The 22,274-nt window shown below is 41.0% G+C and overlaps 1 protein-coding gene across 1 annotated transcript; it reads left to right on the top strand.

Annotated features, from left to right (window-relative positions):
• The first annotated feature begins 150 nt into the window (after positions 1-150).
• On the top strand, positions 151-21,286 carry LOC140226816 (leucine-rich repeat and WD repeat-containing protein 1-like). Its single transcript, XM_072307241.1, has 17 exons — positions 151-231; positions 5,076-5,215; positions 5,610-5,852; positions 6,665-6,778; positions 7,247-7,399; positions 8,284-8,467; positions 10,229-10,416; positions 12,117-12,237; positions 13,686-13,792; positions 14,816-15,026; positions 15,572-15,641; positions 16,267-16,404; positions 16,887-17,020; positions 17,576-17,734; positions 18,386-18,489; positions 19,397-19,510; positions 19,565-21,286. Exons 1-17 carry the CDS (start codon positions 219-221, stop codon positions 20,693-20,695), a joined length of 3,324 nt encoding a protein of 1,107 aa, XP_072163342.1. The 5' UTR covers positions 151-218; the 3' UTR covers positions 20,696-21,286.
• The last annotated feature ends 988 nt before the right edge of the window (positions 21,287-22,274 follow it).

Below are 22,274 nucleotides of genomic sequence, written 5' to 3'. Positions count from 1 at the left end.
TGCACATATTGTATTTCCAATAACTGATTTTATTGGTTATATACATTTTTAAAATACGCGATAGGGAATAATAACGTAGAACACCACGCAAAATTCTAAACGTATATAGCGCCACCAACGTTCTACCACATACTGCCTTTTTGTGAGTATCTTTCAGCTGAAGCGACGCAGCCGACATTTGGAGAGCCTAATTTACAACAAAATTCACCGCTTTCAGGATGGCTTACAGAGGTCAGTGCTCTATAGTAATAATAATCATACTATAAAGTCTGCATTGAGGTAGAGATGTACCTCAGGGCTCATGATTTAATATATATTTTATAAATTACATACGAACTCGCCCAAATAATTTTGTTGACCAAGTTGCTCTTCTGACATGACGCTGGTGAACGAGATACGTGCAGGTCTTGTGTGCGAGCGAGTATGTTATGGTCCGCGTCCGCGTCCTCTGTGCCTCCCTCTCGGCCCTCGGCTCAGCATTCAGTCTTGAACAGCGGATAGGAATGACTTCCCTGCGCTGGCCATATACACCCGAGACTCGCTCGGCTCACTTTTTAGCTGTTCAGGGACCTGTTTCACAAAGAAGCCAAGTCGATCTTAAAATTTATATTCAAACTATAGACAGTGGGTGCTTGCATGCATCTGTATTTCTTTATTGTTAGATTCTAAATTGTAAAAACTTCTAGATACGTTTAATTAGAGCAGGTCTAAGTCAAGTCAAGTGTTTTGTTTGGCTTTTGCTAAACTATTCCAGGGTTTCTATTTTCTTGTACTTTGTAATTGTTAGTAGTAAAATTATGTGATCTGAGAATAAAAACTTTTTACCATGTTCTCTTGTGCATTTTTATTTTAATGATATTAATCAGACCTGAATCAGGCACTACTTTTTGATCATATTTATGGAAAAGCTTGAATGAATGTTGAATGCTTCAATCAATCATATTGCCCCTCGCTCGGCGGTAAGCCAAATTTAAGTCGAGAGTCCAAGATATCCCAAATAAGGACTCCATACGACACATGTATACTGCATAGGCGTGTTCTATAACTAAGTGAGGTCTTAAACTACCAGAGCTGCGTCTATACAATAATAAGACGTTATCTTTGTGTAGAGTCGGGGCACCAGTTTGCTGCAGGGGTCCAGTTTGCGGCACCCCTAGGAATATCCTAACCATATCTCCAAAAGTAGAAGGGCATTTTTTTTTCTAAATGTTTTATTTGAAGAGCAACTGAAGAGCTTTCTTTTGATACCAGAATCGGCATAATCATGATATAGTCCCCACCGTTGCGTGTCCGTACTAAATAAAACCCTACCTAACCCTAGGGTAAGGGCACCAGTATTCGGTCAGGCACCGGTATTCAGTCACTTATCACTAGTCACCAGCCAGTAAGTTCAACTGTCACAACACACGCAAATCACACTAATTCACATACTTGCACACTCATTCACAACAGGAAACTCCCTTAGCCCCCTCCAAAAATCCATCCAAAATCCCAAATTTTACCGTCAAAAGTGCAGAATCGGCACTACTTTCCAGAAGCGCGTGCGGATAAGGCCCAGTTTTAAGAGTACGGGTCGCCGAAAAAGCGCTAAAAATCGAGAAATACGCCGTTCTCTCGTGGGATTTTTCGCTTATCGCAAGCTTGGAGTGTAATGGTATCCTCAAAAACGCAAAAGAAAAACAAAATGTCCGTACGTGCCGATACAGTGTCCCAATGTACAAGGGTTGAATGCAAGTGCCGAGGCCCCAGTATTCGGTCACCAACGGTCGCCGCAACTTCCCCGATGCAATTTTGCGCCAACAAGGTAGCGCGCGCGCACGTTTTTCAGCTGCCTTGAACACGCATTGACTTTGAACGCGCACATTGCGTGACTGAATACTGGAGCCGATGACCGTATACTGGGGAATTTTCAAGGTGAAATATTTCGCGATTTTTTACAATTCTGTGAGATATTTAACGAAATGAAAGTTGAGATTAAAGAAATTTGATATATTTCACATACATTGCTGTAGATATGATGTATGTATGTATTATTTTAGTTTGAAAAATATTGCAAAAAAGCTTAAGTGACCGAATACTGGGGATGTTACCCTATACCCTAAACGCATGGGTGCACGCGTTCTGCAGTGGGGGGAGCGATGGGGACGTTATCACGATTATACCCCAGAATCATGAAATAGCTTGGATGATGGCCTTCATAATTCTAATTTAAACCGTCTGTGTCACGCTGTTTTTAAAAAAGTATGACTTTCTTAACAAAACGTTAAGATTTTGTTCTGTTGCTAGGCAACTGCCATCATCCCTGGTTTGTATCTTTATACAAAATCTTACTAGCAAAAGAGGCCTGGCATGGTAAGGATTCCTTGTGTAACTGTGATAAATATTCTAAAATTCATTTCCTTTGTCAGTTTTAAGGATTGCAACAGTGACCCAAATGTCGGGGATGGGTCCGGTTTGCGGCACCCCTATGGGATTTACACACATAGCGCTATTTTACATGTCAAAATGGGTGGAAATTGATGAAATACATGCGATCTTGAAAAACTATGAAATCGTGAAGGATCGAGATGATGAATCCAAATAAAGTGTTCTAACAAGCTGAAAACTAGTTGGACCATCAAAAAATATTTGGTTTTTGCAAAATTTTAATGTTTGAAGAAATCAGGGGACATTTTTGCATGGCCTGGGGTGCTGCAAACTGGACCCCCCTGCCGCAAACCGGGTCCTCTTGGTGGTTGCAAACTTTTTGCATAAAATTGATTATTATGACTAAGGGTAATTGTCCATCATACAAAATTGTGATACAGTGTCAAGAGGCCTTTGGTACCTCTTCCAATTTAAAAAAAAAAAAAATAATAATTTCTGTTGCCCGTTTTACCAGAATACTACTAAATACCCTTGAAAAGGCCTTAACCTGCCGCAAACTGGGTCCGCTACTCTATGTACAAATGTTTTTTTGTATTAAATTCACCAATCTAGATTGGCTTTATTAATTTGTGCCTGGAAATGCTGATCAAAATTAAATTTAGAATCAACCACCACTGCCAAGTCCTTACATGAATGTACATGTGAGAAATCTATACAACATTTCCAATATATTCATAGTTTAATCATGTTGCTTTTCTTGACTGCCAAATGTAAGAACACAGCGCTTTTGCGTATGGAATGTGAGAAGCCACTTATCTAACCAGGAAATGAGACATTCAGGATCTTTCTGCAAGAAGCAGCAACACCATTCGACGTACAAAATATGTGACATGCTTGAAAATTTTTGTGTCATCAGCAAATGAATAAACACTGCTGATGTTATTGTTCTCGCCTTGTTCTTTGCATATTTATGAGAAGTTGGAAATAAATGAATGAATGAAAAACTGTGGAACTCACCAGCCCTGCATGTTACAGTACATTGTTACCAGTGTCTCATCTTAAGAAGCAGATTTAAGAAATATCTTTTTTTTTTTCAATGCACTGGGGCCCTGTACATAAAAAGTAAGATTTGCCAGAATTGTTGATCCTGGGAAGATAAACAAGCACACATGTACAGTATTTGTTTATTTGTTTATTTACTTATTTATTCATTCATTTTTTTTTTTTTGGGGGGGGGAGTGGGGGTCTGTGAAATTGTACCTTGCTTATTTTTTTTCTTTTCAATTCTGCCTTTGGGTTATTTGTGTATGTATGTACACATATGTTTGTCATTCTTGTATCAATTTTATTCACAATGTTATATTGTATCAGGGCAACTTCTCAGAACATGTCCCCTGTAGATCATAGTATAGCTATCGGGTTCCATGTTAATAGCATGTATCTTTGCAATTGATTTGATCTGAATGGAATGAATGCATTTAGAATTGAATTGAATTGAATCTACAATGACTACATTACATACAGACATATTATATTCATATTTTTGTTCCAACATTGATTTATTTCATAGGACTAGATCTAAAGAACCCTGTACCAGTTCATCGATAGCAGCTACAAAGATTGTAGTAATGTAGCTACAAGTACAGGCAAGGTGTTATACTGTATTTGCTGTTTTCTGCTCCCACAAAATGATAATGATTACAGAAACCTGTCTGTTATCATGCATTTACAACTCTGCAGAATCCATGAGCAAATCTTTCATGTGATCTCATCTACATACAGTAGGTGTAAATCTGTTGAAATATATCTTTTCATGACATGAAAGCAGTTGAGTACATATGAAAGCACTAGCAGGTGTAACAAAGGAGAAACTGTTCAGCTTTAAGTATAAGTAGATTGAAGCAAGATCATGCCATGTAGCATAGCTTATGAATATATTGTCACAGATTGTGTAGACACCTTTATTCCAGTATAAATACAATTATAACAATTTCTTTTTAGTTTAAATGCCCAAACATGGGGTATCCCATAGCTAGTGAGTGCAAGAGACTCCTTGGTGAAGAGGTAACCCAGATTACATGCATTTTGAGAAATGACTTCATTTGAAGACAGAATTTACCCAGAAGAGCCACCAGTTTGAAATGAAAGCAAAGTTGACTGAAAAAAATACATGTACAGTATGATCAGTCAGACGTCAGTGTGCCTATCATCAAAATATTTGATCCTTGGGACCTTGTAATGATTACGTGCCTCTGGGCACAGTATTATCTTGTTTATCTCATCTCATCATAGTTAAAAATGGCAGGACACTCATTACGCCAATCATGGCCACTCCCGTGGTGGTGTTGTGTAAACTGCCTTGCAGTGTCTACAAGAAATTGATGTGCTACTATAAAAAGAAAGAAAAAAGAAGAAGTGGGAACTATTGGCTAAGTTTTGCATGATTAATTTGTATTGCTTGACCAATATAATTGAACTGTATTCATGTGCTTAAAAATTTGTGGATGAAGTATTTCTGTACATATTAGATTATCTTCTCAAAGTACCGGGTATTCACATTTTCTGTCATGTTATTTTAGCAGTGTCATTATAGGAAAAATGTCCAAAGTACATGCATTCCACGTGTACCAAACTTCATGGTAACAAAGTAAATGATCACTTATGTCTTCTCTTTCTCTCTGTTGGGTCTTGTTTCTTCTTGTTCTCAGGGAGTCGCATGATCGGGACCAGTCGGGTGTTCCCGGCGCCTGATCCCAATGTGCCTGTGCCAGTTCCGACCAAAATTTTCTCCAGTAGTTCCATTGTGGAGAAGATGATGCTGAATTGTAGTGGATGCTCAACCTTACAGGTAACTTTTGAGATGCAGATTATCCACTGATCCACTGTGAAAAAGGTGTGTGCTCCTGTTTCAAGTTCAGCCAGTGATGCAATCAAGCACCATAATTGATTACAAATACCTTCTCATGGCAATAGGGGCTCGTCAGGTGCATGACATTTGTCACTGTTGGTAATTACGTAATATGGCATGAGTGATTTGATGATGTGTAGAAAGTTTGCAGGTCCTGCTTGTGCGACCAATGGGAAGTATGTAGCAGGTGGAATGATCTCAAAATCCATTTTGTGAGTAGTGCTTGATGAGGTTCATGTCGTACTGGCTTCATATCTGTTGAATGTAATCATTCATGTGCATCATAGTAAGTGTTCTTATCATGCCATTACTTTCCTAATCATTGCACACACAGGACATAGTGAATCTTGACCTCTCCAATCGTCGCATTTCGACCCTCGACCCCTCTGTGTTCTCGCGCATGAGCAGCCTGGTGGACCTGAACGTCACCAACAACCGGCTGACGGGATTCCCCCTCTCCCTGGGCCTGCGCCACCTCAAGAAGCTCAACTGCAACAACAACCTGCTGCGCTCGGTGCAGACCCTGGAGCAGTTTCCCAACCTAGAAGAGCTACATATTGAAAACAATGAACTGACTGTGAGTGTTTTCAGAGTAATACAGAATTTTATGGGGACTTTTCTTTTTCCAGATTGGTAAATATTCAAAATTATGTATATCAGAACAGCAGTATAGACCAATTCGGGTTCGTTGAGGGCAGCAGACAATTTGTGGCACTAGGCGCAGCCATAAGCTCATTTTGAGGTGTCTTAGCTGACCCTCCTCTCCTCTCCCCCACCCCACGGGCAACATGTTTATCGCGCACTTGTAACAAAGGTTCGCGCACTAAGCAAGCATTCGCGCACTCAGTACGAGACGCCCATTGGCTAAAACAACCATGCATCAGTTTTTCATTCCGTGCGCGTGAGAGGGGTGGGGAGAGAGGAGGGGGGTTCGGCTGAGACACCGCAGTAATGGCGCTGCCCATGCTAAAAATACACATGGCGCGTCACAGAATCGATCTATAGCTGTCTCTTCTTTGAATGAGCATGGTACTAGCTAGCCTAACCTCAGTACTCAGCTCATGCTAAATTTGCTGTTTGAAACAAGTAAAGTACTAAAAGCAGCTCTGCACATCCTTTCCCCAAGAAGCAGGCACTTGACAAACTTAAAATTTGCAAACTGCTGAAAACAAAGGAAAACAAAAATGTATCCTCTAGAAACTTGCAAGGGTTTGGAAGTTTGTACTGTGAATAATGAATTCTTGCCTTGATGCCACGTGGAACTACTTGAGTATCATGTTCAATTTATGATTGTTGAAAGGTATACATTAAGTTACAGTTTATCTAGAGCTCTCATGGTGAAGGCTTTGGGTAGTTTTAATCATGGCTTTTCTGTCGTCAACATTGCAGGTTGCAGACCAGTATATTGTCGTCTACATGCTTCCCAAGCTGAAGATCTTGAATGGCAAGGAGGTTGACCTGCGGGAAACCATTCTGAACATGGAAGAAACTTTGCAGGAACAGGTAGAGAAGAGATCTCTAAACTCAGCTGTGTTTCTTTCAGTGATCTCTCGTACACATTTCAGCTGAAAATAAAAGTGTGATGACCTTTACAAAAAGAATGTTGAGATTTGTATGTAAAGTAAAATTACTTATGAAAGTATGTCAGAAGGTTGATGAGAAGATTTAGAGATATTAGGAGATGCAAAATGTTCAGAAGTATAGAGCTACATGCTTATCCACTAACCAGAATCAGACATTGAGAGTGGAGCATCTATAAGTCATATTTAGTCTATGTCAAATCCTTTTTTTAACATTAGCCTTTTTAAATGAAATGCGGGAGATGTAGGCAGTATTTATTATTCCAGGTCATCACATCGAAAGTGAAACAAGACCTCGTTGGCAAACGAAGACACAAAGTCAGCTGCATTTGTAATCTTGCATTGTTTCGTTCAATGTGTGCTGTCCGACACATGCTGTTTGTCCCACCAGGTCCATGTCCTGTGGGCAGAGAGCTGTGCCCCACTCCTCAAGGACCCCATGAGCAAGACAGAGATCCAGATGCTAGAGCAGCAATTTGTCGAGCTACTGAAGAACCAGGTGCAGTTCGGCCCCGATGCCCTGCAGGAGTTCACACATCACATGGTGAGTCGCCTTTTTTTCTTCCCTCCCTGTATCTGTAGGGGTAGTAACTTGAAAGTGTAACCACATGTTTTGCACATCGGCACATGCACAATGCTGCATGTAGCGGTTACTGTTGTGGCAGCCTTACTGATTTTAGTGCTGGAGAAAGGAAATTGAAATTCTTACAAAATGATGGTATTTAAGAATCTGTTCAAAAAATTGAAAAGCTTGAATGCAACACGTTACTGTACACAACTGCAGTCAGAAATAATTGAAAATACCCAACAAAGATCTGCATTCGCTTGCACAAAAGCACTTTACTGAAGGTGCTTGTATTTTCCCCGATATCTGAATGGAAGTTTTCTTGACCACCCCAGCAAGCTTTGGAGGTACACATTATTCACTTGTATTTGTGTGTAAGCAATGTCTCAATGCAAAATTTGTGCTTCCAAAGGTTGGCAGCTCTGAAGTTCCAAAATCAGTGGTGTAGCTCCATAGAGGGAAGATTTTTATATTGTGAGTAGAAGCCATTCTACCAGAATTTGTTTGCAATTCATAAGGAAATAACTGTCTCGAGTTGACTTTATTAATCGACCTGGCAGAACAAATCAGCTTACAAATTTCATTTTGACTTATCACAATGAAGCTTCTTGTTCAACTACCTAGGTACTCTTATACAAGTGACAAATTTGGATGTTTCGCCAAATTTTCTCATAAGTGTGCATTGTTAACTGATGACGTTTGAAATAAATACCACTATAAATTTGCCTAGTTGAAGCTCTCGCCTCTGAGAGTCTTTAAACAAGTGTACCTGTTCTCTTCTGCAAATTTGATCAGATCACAGTTGGTAGAGAACCAAGCTTGTGTCATTTCTCCCAATGTGCTGCCCCCTATCAATCCTGCAGCTCACAGTCTTGGCAGAGAAGTGTGTCATGCAAATGACAGCACACTTGAGGAAACTCACAGACACCAGCGCAACGATTTCCAAAGTCCAGATTGTCGTCAGAAACGAAGGCTCGGGCAGGTCCATGAACAACGGCACAGCAACAGCAGCACAGCTCTCCAAAGCTGTGGAGAAGAGGCAGTTGGGTCAGTATTTTATGTATTTTTTTTTTCTGTTTCTTTGTTTTACAATATCTGAAATGCCCTTCCTATGTCATGCTTAGTTTTTAAATTATTTTGTAAGCAGATCATCCCTTTAATGATTGCAGGATGGATTTGACAGTGACTTTGAAATGAATCATGAAATGCACATCACTGGGAAGGAGAGATTATGCACACAGCTCTCCTCTGAAAAACTTGAACTTTTTGTGAAGGGGAACAGGAGATGATGCAGACACAACCATTTGCAAACTAACTGCCATATTCGCCGGCAATAATTCCACACTATTTTAACCAAAAGGAAAAAAAAAAAAGAAAAAAGCAGTCAAGTCTGGGTGAGGTATATACACCAGTACAAACAAATTATTGTGCTTATAATGTAAGAAATTCATGAATTTTGATAAAAACAATTAAAATCCTTAAAGATAATATAAAGTTTTGGTATTACCTCAAAAGTTTCCCTGAATTTCCTTGTCTTAGTTTGTGTTTCAGGTTAAAGTACCTTTCATTTAACTAACACTGTGAGACTTACTCGCCCCAAAGTGCTCTCATGTCTTAGAAATCATGCAATAATGGTTTCGTACCAGAGCTGCCGCCGTACGGCGGCGAGGTAGTACACATATTTTACAAAACCATTATTGCATGATAACTGCGACCAGCAGCGTGCCGCCCCATACGCATACTGAGTAGCTAACTGCGACCAGCAGCCCCATACGCATAGCTAAATGGGGCTTCACATTGTAGCCTACAGGATCATGACAGATGTAGTATCGCGGGTAAATATCAACTTAAAATCCAAAAATTTCTTCAATTTGAAGACTTACCAGTTAAGTTGAAGTATTGAAAACAGGCTTTGGGCAACGTTTGGTTCTGCCAATAGTCCCTTTCTGTTCGAATTGATGACTGAATGTGACTCGGTCGAGAGGACCTTGGGAGAGCTACACTGAATTGACGGCCAGCGCATGCGCACACAAACATCTTATCCGTTCATGGATTTGAAATTTGTTCGCATGTGATGTGTGCGTATGTGTTGGCCGTAGTAATCAGTGTATGTAGCTCTCCCAAGGTCCTCTCGACAGAGTCACATTCAGTCATCAATTCGAACAGAAAGGGACTATATTGGCAGAACCAAACGTTGCCCGAAGCCTGTTTTCAAGACTTCAACTTAATTGGTAAGTCTTCAAATTGAAGAATTATTTGGATTTTAAGTTGATATTTACCCGCGATACTAAATCTGTCATGATCCTGAATGCTACAATGCGAAGCCCCATTGCGCTATGCGTATGGGGCTGCTGGTCGCAGTTAATTGCATGATTACTAAGAAATGAGAGCACTTTGGGGCGAGTAAGTCTCACAGTGTTAGTTATATGAAAGATACTTTAACCTGAAACACGGAAATTCAGGGAAACTTTTGAGATACCAAAACTTTTTATTATCTTTAAGATTTTCTTTTTCATTACCAAAGTCGGAATGCGTTTTTTCTGGCATTATGGCCTTATCACTGGTGAATATGGTATGTGTCTGTGCACTACTATGAATCAACCTGGCAGTCTCGGGTTTCAGTGCATCGTGAGCAACGTGTTCACCTGTTTCTCCTCGAATTAGTCCATTCCATGCGAGTCAGGGTTGCAGGGAGGAATTTTTCCAGCAGCGTCATTAATTCTCCCATCTCAAATTGTAATATCCTCTCTCACTTGGTGTTTCCCTGTCTCTGTCTTTCATCTCTCTTCCTCACCTCCAACACTCCAGCCCAGAACAGCGCACAAGAACCCGCCAGCAAGAAGAACAAGTCCGTCCCCAACGCCGGCCAGAAGACCAAGGTGCCCAAGACGACTGCCAAGCGCAAGATGATTGAGGCGCACAAGAGTGGCATGCAGATTTTGGAGGTCGTCGTGAAGGAGGAGGAACCCATGGATGAGGGCCAGGAGACCAACCAGGTGGGTAGTCTTTCTTGATGAATACATACTGCTACTCTTTCTATCTCCTGCATGTACAAGTCTTCGTTTGAGACCTGCAATAGCGCTGGGCGGAGATATCACGGGGCGGGGAGGGCGACCGGGCTTGGATACATTTGAGAATCCCTGTAAGAGAACATGTATAATTGTATCGCTGATCTCTATGTAAGTGCACATGCAGCGGAAGAATCTCAACCAGAGTCGACTGTTACCAACAAGTACTGTAAAACATGATATATTCGCGGCACAAAATTTTTGCAAATTGGAGCAGACAACCTTTTTTGTGGCGTGAAATTTCCACGAGTTGCCACTGGCGTTCAATGCATTTATTCAGTAGTAGTGTAGACAAGAAATTTGGCGCTCGCGAAATTTGCGAAATTAAAATGCACGCGAACATTCCTCGTTTTGCAGTATACTCTTCCAAAATAGGAAGTAATGATAATCCAGTTGGTAAGGCAATGTGTCAGGTGCATTGCTATGTCAGTGCATAAATTGTTTATTGTTAGTCATACTGAAGCCCCCTCTCACCCCCAGTTACGGCTGAAATAGACATTTAACATTAAAAGCAGCACCCAAACCAAACAAGTCTATAGCTCCCTCTCTCTCTTTCTCTCTTTGTATTGTATAACTTTATATGCTTCAATATCTTTTTTTTTTTCTAGTATGGATGAAATATCCCTGTATGTATTTTTTTATCAAACTATCTTTGATTAATGCATGGTTTATATCCTATCTTAGCTTTCATCTTTGGTACATATTATGGTATACATAAATGGAATTACTTGCCAAGAATATTTGTGTCAACTTGATATTGCCTCTTTTATCAAATTTATGTATGTTATACCAGAAATGTACTGCTTTGGTTGTTGCTACTGATTGAAAAAAAGAAAGAAAAGAAATTGCCCTTCGTTGATGCAAACACACACTAATTATTCAGTGTTTATTTAGTTGTAGCCATGACAATAATCATGGGCATTTATACTTGTTTAGATATGAACCCACAACCTGATTGCTAGACAGGCGTCTCATCCTTTAGACCACTGAGCTTCCGTCCGATAGCCAGTGATGGTACTGTGTTGGTTGGTTGGTTTTGTTCAGGTTGTTTCTAGCAAGAATCACCAACATGTACAAGCATGATGATATTGTGTGTACAACACTGCACTATTCGCATTTGTGTATCTTCAATATGGCAACTCCATGTTGACATTCATGAGTGTCAGACTGTACCAGCAAATACAGAAAGAATTGACAGCATCAGCACAGTGTATTGTAAAACAAGGAATGTTTGCGTGCATTTTAATTTCGCAAATTTCGCAAGCGGCAACATTCGCGAAATTAAAATTCACATGAAAGTTCTTGCCTACACACTTTGCATTGGATACCAGTGGCAAGTCACGAAAATTTCATGCTGCGAGAAAAGCCATCCGCTCCAATACGCAAAATTTTCATGCCGTGAATATATCATATTTTACAGTAATGTGTATATCATATGATGCAAGGATTCCATTTCAATAAAATGCTGTAAATTTACCATATTTCATCATTTGTACCCTGTTTTGGAACAACGTTAGAATAGAGTTGTGATGCTGTGTAATAAAGAAATGTTTACATGGACATAGATGAATGCGTAAAAATGGAACTGCATAATTTAAAATGTCATCTGCTTTTCTCGTGTGTTTCAGGAATGTGGTATCGCCTACGAGCCCATGCATCTTCTGCGCTGTCACTCAGTTGACAATGACCCGACAGACTCCAAGACCAACGTATGGAAGTGTGCCTTTGAGCCCAACCCAGATGTTGCTGGTGAGATGTGATTAAGAGTGTATTCCAGGATATCATAAGTTACGTTCAGACGGCAGGCCCTAACCTCGTGGTTAGGAAACCTCGAGGTTTAGCTCTTGCCCCCTAACTACAACGTGTGTCCACACGACGAATCTTAACCTCGAGGTTCTGCCCCCCCCCCCCCCCTAACTACGAGTGGGTCCCACTATATGTTAAAACCACAAAACCGGAAGTTTCAGCCCACACTGCTAACAAGACGTCTATTTATTCTTTAGTCCAACCTTGTCGGACTCGCTTACAGGTACTCTTGTTCTCTGTCATGGTATGCAGAGATAGCACTGCACTGATGACTTTATGCCTTTATGAAGATATTCGTCGGAAACATTTTTTTTTTAGCGTCGGAGAAGAATATAGAATACAGTAGCGAGTTCGACGTGTTCAGTTTCAGAGATCAAGCGCATGGGAAGAAAAGATGATGTTGTGTCGTGCGTCATAGGTTTTTCACGTGTAGTGTATTTGTGGTGTACGTTTGGGAGGTTGACCCGGAAGCAGAGGGAAATTGTGGGGGCTGGAGTTTACGGCGAGGTCACTCTTAACTTCGAGTTCGTTGTTTTTTGTGTCCACACGGTGCTTAACTACGAGTGGGGACCCCCCGCGGCTCGTGGTTAGAGCGCTAACCATAAGATTTCTTGTGGCTCGAAACATCGAGCAAACCTCGAGGTTTGCTAACTACGAGTGCGTCTTCACGGTCCCTAACTACAAGCTCTAACCTCGAAGTTTCCTAACTTCGAGGTTAAGGGCTCCCGTCTGAACGTAACTATAGTTCAGTTTCTGTTGCACAATGATATGGCATGTGTAACCCTTCGTGTGTGAGTGCTTGCAAGTGATTTATGACAGGACATTTTCACCGTCATCGCGAAATTCTTCATTTCCTTGTACAAGCGAATTATCAATTACTTCTTACAGCTGCCAGTAAATATTCTGTTCCGGTATCGAAAGTCAAAGAGTTCTTAAAACTGAAGGTTGACAAAAATGTAGTTGTTGAACTCAAGATCAAACATGTTTCAGTTGTCAAGTTTATTTCTTTTGAATAAGGACCCAGGTTTCATAAATGTTTTGAGTGTTTAGAGAATGTTAGTTTGATGTTAAGTCCTCATTGTGTGAGAAAGGCTCAGTTTCCATGATTGGGGACATTACTCTTTGTCCATCGTCAATTTATCATTTGTGGTTTTATGAACTGTTCATGTGATGTATTCCCACTCTTGGTTAAAATGCCAATTTGATAACTCATATTATCAGGCTGTTGAATTTGTCAATATTTTGCAAAGAAGAAAACTGGCAACAACTGATAACTTTTTGACACTATTACTCAAGTTACGAGTGGTTTACTATCTTCTATTTCCTGTATTTCCTGCGTATTTTTCAGTCTTGTGTTATATTGATGGCAACTTATTTGATGCTTATTGCAGGAGCTAGCAAGTGGACTGTGGCAACATGTGGCAGCAACCAAGTGTGTGTCATCGACTGTAATTCTGGAAAGGTCCTCAAGAAATACCAGCATACCAAAGAGAAGGATGTGAGCCTACCAACCTTTCTTCCCTTTCTGGTTTCACTTTCTGTTCTTGCCAAGTTTTCAAGAGGTTTTGATTAGAAGTCAGTATTTCCGGCTTCATAAACTACAAAGAAGTGTTGTATGTAGCATGCCAAAAAAAAGGGTAAAAAGTGGTTGATGTCGTATCGATTTTATCTATCCCTTCACGTATAAAGACAGAGACATGTAAACAAACCCAAACCACAAGATTCAAGGTTGTTCTTAGCTGCCTTTCATAATAATGCAGATATGTTTTCCAATGATTCGGTGAGAAGTGCACACAAGTTCCATAGACTTCTTTTATACCATGGTATTCAAGAATATGAAGAAAATGTCCATTGCAGATTATAGCTATGCTTAACCTTGCTCAAGTAAAGGCAAGGTCTTCCTGGTATTCCCCTCCTTCCCCATATGAAAGGAGCTAAAAATAAACTAGTCCAGTCTGTGATGGTTTTAAAGGTTTGAAGCTTTCCACATTAATTCTTATGCATGTGCTTGTGAAACACTATTACTTGAGTGCCCAATGTAAGTTCTGAGGGCAGCATCTTTCTTTTCAAATGCAATGAACAAGGTTCATAATGACAGGGGAATTCATTCCATTTCATTAGACATATTATATAATTTAGGGTATGAAACAAGAAATATTTGTCCACTTGTCGGAATAAGTGGCTGTCCTACACATAATTCTAGCCATTGCCTCTTCATTCAATTTGCCCAGTTGTGAGTTGCACTTGCGTTGGGCAAGCAGGCAAGAGAGTTTGCAGCACTTGTATGTGCTGTGTTCTATGGCAAATGCTATTTATGGTGATGATGCCTGCCTACTACACTGGGCTTGAAATACTTTTTTATTTCAAGACGCTTATCAATCATCCAGCTATATCTGGGGTCTTCAAATGTTCTTTCAGTAGTACCACAATCAATTCATTAGTCAGTACATACAGTATGCTACTGTCTTTGCCATCGGTCAACATCAATGTAATGTGCCACATTTTTTCTCTCTCTTGGCAGGAGTTCTACTGCATTGCATGGACCAAGCTGATGGTGATCATGGAAGACAAGCGTAAGCCAACAACCGTCCTGGCCGCTGCTGGCATCAAAGGCTCCATCAAGCTTCTCCACACCACCCAGCTGCTCTGCTACGCTGAGATCAAGTGCGAACGACGTGCTCGCCCCATCAACTGCCTGCTCTTTCATCCCAACAGACCCAACTGGCTGTTCTGTGAGTGACTGATAATGAATATAGGATTTGCTATCATATACATTTATTGCATACTGTAAAAGTGGAAATTTTTTGTGCATCTTGTGCAATCAGAAACAAGCGCGAAAATAAAAGCATGCGAATATTTTTGTTTGCCATATGTTCCTGTAGTTGATGTCTTGATACCGCGGAATTAAAACATGCGAAACTCTTCTTATCCAGCCGAGCGCGAAAAAATAGTCGCGCAAAAATATCCACTTTTACAGTACAAGTCAGAAGACCACAAATACAACTGTGGTAAATTTGACAAAACTTGCCAGTACAGTACTTTGATACCTTCTTGCAGAATAATCACTCATTTTTAGTCTGCAAAAGAAATGAAATTATGCTGCCAAAGCATGACACATAACAGACTGATTATTAATTCTTATGAATGGTACAGTGGTGCTTTACCAAAAGCAAATCCTGGTACAGATGTTCTTAGCATTGTATGACTCTCCCATTCTGTTCTGCATGCAAAAACCTTGATCGCTTTTCTTTATTTTTCACTTATTTTTTTGTTTCAGGTGGTTCAGAAGACATCATGGTGTTTGACATCGGCATACCATACGGACCAGACCTCAAGTGCAGGCACAAGTGAGTCACACCCTGAAATCCATCATCTTCTCTTTCTCCGGCCTGTAATACTTTCAAGTGATATGCTGCATCTCATAGGCCTGTGAATGACTCTTAGCCAACAGGGACGAGTATTCTCTACCATTTTCTGGATTTTGTATTCCTGATGGAGCATACTGTGTTAACTTTATATTGTTCAGACCAATATCTGCATTTCAGATTCAGATTCAGATTAATATCTGTATCAGATGACATCAAATTTTGATGTGGATATATATGGCCCATATGATCTAGGATTTGGTAGACAAGCCATGAGTTAGAAAACAAACTGCACATACAATTATTAGAAGACTATGATAACTGAAAAATAATGGCATCAATGGTGGGCAATATATTGATAGTGATGTTAATTGGGGAAAAAATGTTCTGTTATTGGATTGTAATCCTGAAATTATTTTTTTAAAATGACTATGGAGAAATCTTGTGCTGTATTTGACCATGCGGAATTGAGGCAAGATTGTATTTTTTTCCTATACCATCTGCAGTTGAAAGGGAAACTTGTCCTTTTCAATATCCTTGTATAAGTCATGTGAGTACATACATGTAGATATACAGAACTTGTGATTTGTGATTTTTCCAATCCCAGGAAGTTGTTCGTCCTGGAAGCCCCCGGCAGAGTCCTGGGTCTGGTCATCTGCCCCAAATCCAACTTCCTCATGGCTGGCTGCGACAACGGCTGCTACGGGTGGGGCCTGGACACGCCCAAGGGGGAGAAAAGAGCAAAGTAAGAGAGCGTAGAGCTGCCAAGCTTCCCTGCTACCCTTGAAGGGTCCCTAGAATGAATTGATTATTGCCCTTCATTTCATGACGAGAAGAGGGAGGCATTCCTGAGATGAGAACCCACTGAGATGCTCGTGACATCTCCCGGATCAATCCATCAAACCTTCCCCATTTTGAATTGTAAACATTGGCAACCCTTATTTGATGACACAGACTGAAGCTTTGAAGTAGTAATCAGATGCAGGTATTGCAAGTAGTGTCTGAAGTGACACTAGTATTTGCGTGTATACTCGAAGGTGGCTTACAAATTATTTTTTTGTGATAGAAATGCAGAGGTACACTTACACAGGTTATAAATCTGTGAAAATTTGAGTTCGAAAGAAAAGTATATTCCTTCATGCAAATTTAGAAAAACAAAACAAGACAGCCACTCAACGTCTAAAATTCTATGCACACATTTTTTGTTCTTTGAAATCTTCTCTGTAGGGAGCCAAATGTGGAGTTCTTACTGCCAAGCAAGGCAAGGTTGCTAGGCGACGAGGAGGAAGAGATGGATGATGATGGTGAGAAGGAGGGTGACATGATTGATGGACTTGCCCTTCTCAAGGATGACCTCATTGGTGAGTACCCCCAAGAGGAGGAACCCCATCTTTCTTTGACCTGGTGTCATGTTTTATAAGTGACTTGTAGGCTTGAATGTGTCAGTGTGATGTGTGTGCATAAGATAATGTGACATGACGAAGGGTCTAATGTGCTGCGTGTAGCTCAGTGTGTGTTTCTGACAATATTTTGAAGTCTCTCAGAGCTGCCAAGATTCTCTGATTCTCAAGGATTCTTCATGTCCTGCCAAGAGAATACCAGTGTTAAGGCCTCCCTGATTGGGGCATTATTTTTGCCTTGCCCTATGGTTGTCATGCATGCAATACACATGCATGTTTCTTCAACAAGAAAAACATACACACCAAATCGTATTTGATACTCTCTGTCTCTGATACTTTTGTTGTAAATGTAGGATGGCACATTCACCCTTTCTATGCCAGGGACTTTGGATAATATCATACAAGGCTATTCTTGTTTATTGGATATTTTGTGCCAAATGGCACTCTATACATGCAAAGGATTACTGTTTGTGTGAGGCCATGTGACATCTGTCCCCTACATCCCTTTTTGTGCAGCGAGCAAGGTGGCGTGCGATGGGTCCATCCACGTGTGGAGCTTGTCCCAGTCCCGCAAGCAGCAGGGTGAGGGGAGCAGGGAGGTGACCATCAACCCCCTCTACACCCTGGAATGGTGTGACTCGGACAGCGTGTACCTGGACATTGGGACGTGGCCAGGTCAGTTATGGAGCATGGCTTCATGTATAGCAAAGATGAGGTCAATGTGCTGGATGAAGAAAGAGCTAGAACATAATTCCATCGGTATCAATTTGCAAGCATGTAATAATAATAATATAACATTTATATCATATTGATAATGATATGAAGCATATGATTCTGACTATTTCTCAATTTATATTAATTGGAAGATGACACTTGCTGACTTTTTCCAATTTTTACCACCCTCCCCCCTTTTTGGGCAGAATTTTTAGTGTTCCCCCTCCTCCCATAAGAAAAAAAATATACTGCTGGTTTCGTGAAAAGTTCTGTTTTCCTAGATTTAATTAGTACACGTCTATTGCCAGAAAGGTAAAACAACTGTTTCTCTGCACCCCCCCCCCCCCCCCAATAACAAAATGAAAAAATTAAGGAAAAAATGAATTAGGCCATTTTCAGCCCTCAAAAAACTGCTGCACTGTTTCCAAGGTTGGCATTCCTGCACTTAGCTTAGAAGCAAAAGGCTGCACAAGCATTTTAAGATATAAATATTTGAATTGAGCAGCCCTTCACTGTCCACAATAATCCCAATAATGTTGATGATAAAAATTCAGTACATATGATACCAAATCTTAAGACATGCTCATGTTCTCTTTGTGTTTTTAATGACAGGTTGTGGGGTCTTGGTCAGTGGTGATGACCAAGGAGAGGTCTGGGTGTATGACGTGTCCAAGAAGACGAGTTCCAAGAACAAGAAAACTGTCAAACCCAGTCAGGTGAGGAGTGCTGCTCTTGCCTTCCTATGAACCCATAGGCCCGAATTCACGAAGGTGGTACAAACAAAACCATGGTTTTAACGATGGACAAAAACCATGGAGCGCCAAGTGTCGCACGGAATATTTCGTTACGAAATTGGTCATTTCGTCGATAAAATGACAGGTTTCGTTAACGAAATTATCATTCCGTGGACGAAATGTTCATTTAGTTACGAAATGTTGTCATTTTGTTACAAAATAATAATTTCATTGACGAAATGACTGATTTCGTGACGAAATATTCCATGCGACACTTGGCGCTTCATGGTTTTTGTCCATGGTTTAAACCATGGTTTCATTTGTACCACCTTCGTGAATTCGGGCCATAATGTAGCCATCAACTAGTATGTTGAAATGATAGATTTATTAGTTTTCATTTTCTTTCATCCAAATAGGGGAAAGTATGTTTTGAACATATTGTTGCTTTTGTGGAATTGGATTTTTATATGACTTTATGATGTGCATTTACTAATTTTTAAATCATAATATGATTTTGCTATTATATTACATATTTGCTGCTCAACTTGATCCCTGTTAAAAACTTTTGGTTTATTTTGTATTATTATGAACATCTTTTCATAGAAAGCATATGTTGACTTTGCAGTGGTATTGTAATAGCGGGGGGGGGGGGGGGAAGGTGTTTCGTAAATCTGTTCTTTAAAGAGTTATGAATGACTTAAGAACGACTGGCGATCAGTTCTTCTGCTGAATTATTGAAATTCTGATAAGTATAGCTCATCAGAACTGATCGCCAGTCGTTCTTAAGTCGTTAGTAACTTTAAGAACAGCTTTATGAAACACCCCCCCCCCCTTCAGATCTGCCGGAATAATGATACCAGAAAGTGAATTTCTTGCCATTTCCTTACAGCTCCTTCCGTGGCCAGAGAACAACGAGCAGGAACTGGTGGACGAGAAGGTGGAGCCGAAGGAGGAGCCAAAGGAGGAGGTGGAGTCGGACAAGAAGGCAGAGCCAAGCGAAGAGGCGGAGCCAAACGAGAAGGCGGAGCCAAGCGTACAGGTGGTGCCAAGCGAGAAGGCGGAGCCAAGCGTACAGGTGGTGCCAGGCGAGAAGGCGGAGTCAAGCGTACAGGTGGTGCCAAGCGAGAAGGCAACGGATGGCCAGCAGGAGCAGCCGAGCCAAGCTCCTTCTCAAGAGGCAGACACAAGAGAGGGCGCTGCAGCGGTATCGCTAGAGAAAGAGCAGCCAGAGGAGACAAAGGACTCGCAAGTTGATGCGGAACAATCAGAAAAAGCGGTTGCACAGGTCTTAGAAGATGTGGTGGCAAAAGTTGTGGGTGAGGAATCCCAGGAAGAGGCGAAGGACAAAAGTGATGAGACTCCACCGGAGCAAGTAAATGGAGAAAAAGTTGAGGAGACAGTTGAAAAGGAGGAAGACACAAAAGCAGCTGAAGAAAAGGAGGATGAGGGAGGAAAACCGGAAGGCCAAAATGCGGAAGAAATGAGTGAGGAAAAGGTGGAGGAGGTAACAACGGAAAAGGAAAAGAGTGAGGAGAGCAAAGTTGAGAAAGTTGAGGAGGAGAAAGCAGAAAAGGCAGATGCTGTTGTGGAGGAGACGCCCAAGAAGAGGGGGCGTGGACGGCCACGGAAGAACCCAGTTGATCCGAAAGCCCCGCCGCCGCCGCCAAAGCCATCGCCATCGCCATCGCCGGCCCCCGTGACGTCATCAGCTGCCCAGCGGGCCAAGTCCAGGCGGGAGCAGAAGATTCAGGAAGCAAACAAGGCCAAAGCAGAGGAGGACAACAAGCTCGCCAAGCAGAAGGCGAAAAAGACGGCGGATAAGGCCGGGAAAGCCGCAGAGAAGGCGGCCGTGAAGGCAGAGAAAGCTGCACAGATCAAAGAGAAGAAAGCGCAGATGAAGGAGAAGAAAGCACAGATGCAGGCAGCTGCGGCTAAGGCTAAGAAGGAGGAGCGGGCCCGAGAGAAAGAAGAACGGGCGGAGAAGGCCCGCGAGAGGGCCAAGGAAAAAGCCGAGATTGCCGAATTGAGGCAGTCCCTAAAGAAACCCAAAAAGGGGAGTGACGATGTTATGGACATTGCCAACACAGAGGACAGGATCATTGTCAATGATGTTGCCATCAGCTCAGACTGTAAATTCATTGTGTCTGTCACGAATAAGAACCTCATCTGCATCTGGCAGAGAGTATAACTGAATCTTTCATCAGCTCTGACCTCATAGTCATGTGATTGTTCTCTTCTTTTTCCCCCCGTGCGGTTCGGAAAGCTGTCCTGGCATTTCTTGTTTTTAGTCACAGACCTCTTCATGCAATACAGACTGTGAAAGCGTTACATTTGAAGACCTGCTAGCTGTTTTTGAGGCCTGGTAAAGTGTACGAAGCAGTGATCGCATCTCGAGTTCTGTGTAGTGAAATAACAGGACTGACATTTTAAAAGTTGCTTTTGATATCGACCCCCAAATTTGCACTGGCAATCAAGAATAAATCATGTTGGCACGTCCACTTCAGAGGCGTGTCCTTGACGCTTGCTATTGCTGTCTATTTATGTAGTTATCAAAACCTTATCCTGTATCTTCAGAATGAAGCGTAAGACAACACTCAAAGCTCCATTCTACATTCTAGACCTGTAGCCTTTTATATACATGTGCACACAACCACATTGATAACTTTATATCGTTCATAGTAGTATTGTCTTTGCAAATCCGATAGGAATCTATTTCAGTAAAGAGATCCTGTAGGCTGTACTACATGTTTAGCAAAAGACTTATTTTAAACTCTCTAAGCCTGGGTGGGGGGGGGGGGGGGGGGCTCTGCAATAATGTGACTTAATGGTGTAATAGTGGGATTGCCAATGTTTGAAGACAGAGCCAGATGAAAACAGATGAAATCATGCTCTTCGTACTCGGGAGCTAGTCATATTTCAAGGCTACCTCAGTTATAGGCCAAATACAGCGGGCAGAAAATCTTGTGGTACCTCATGTGTTTTTTTTTTTTATTTTTTTTTTTATTTTTTATAGTGTAGTCTGCTGGAAAACAATCATGGGGGGGGGGGGGGTTGGTCACCAAAATATGAGAGGTCCTCAGATAGGTAGATACACCAGACTTCGTGAAGTCGGTTAAGGGTGCTGCCAAGGTTGTGAAAGTGCGACAAACATTGTATGAAATGGAGATCATGTTGAAAAACAGTGGAATTTTGTCATCATTTGCTTGTGAATCATGTGCTGATTGGAAGACACGTATTAAGTATACTCTCTTTTTTTTTTCCAAAGTCGAATCATGTCATATACAGATTATTTTGCTTGTTAATACATATGAAAACAGATAAGGTAGTGTCTGCGAAATCATGGTATGTGATAATTTAGAATCTTTTATCTTTTTATACATTTTAAATTCGGAGTAATTTCAAATCATTGTTAGAGATTTTGCAATTACAGTATGAACTTCATTCTTTTACATTGGTTTAAAGAAATTCTTCAATTTATTTAATCTATTATCCAATGAAAAATCTCTTATCCAATCTTGCTCTGGAAATCTCACTGAATTTTTAAAGTTTTACAGATGTTTTATCCTTGAAGATACAGATTTTTGTGATTCAGAGACTTGGTGCTCATTGCCCTGTAGCTGAACTGACAAATTTACGATTGATCAATGAGGAGAAATTTGGTTTTGAAAAATGCAAAAATCAGCCCTGTGTGTTGCACAGGGTTATTGGAGTGCAGTTTGTATGAGGACTTGGCGATGGATTCATGAAGAAAAAGGAAAGGAAAAATA

The sequence above is a fragment of the Diadema setosum genome, chromosome 4 (assembly GCF_964275005.1).
Source record: "Diadema setosum chromosome 4, eeDiaSeto1, whole genome shotgun sequence".
NCBI classification, from domain to species: domain Eukaryota; kingdom Metazoa; phylum Echinodermata; class Echinoidea; order Diadematoida; family Diadematidae; genus Diadema; species Diadema setosum.
Note: the sequence above shows the minus strand (reverse complement) of the source record. Positions and strands in the feature narration are given on the sequence as shown.

Coding starts and splice junctions, on each gene's coding strand:
- LOC140226816 (XM_072307241.1), top strand. Junction 5,853..6,664: donor TTGAAAACAATGAACTGACT/GTGAGTGTTTTC, acceptor TCAACATTGCAG/GTTGCAGACCAGTATATTGT. Junction 19,511..19,564: donor AGGCAGAGCCAAGCGAAGAG/GCGGAGCCAAAC, acceptor CCAAGCGAGAAG/GCGGAGCCAAGCGTACAGGT.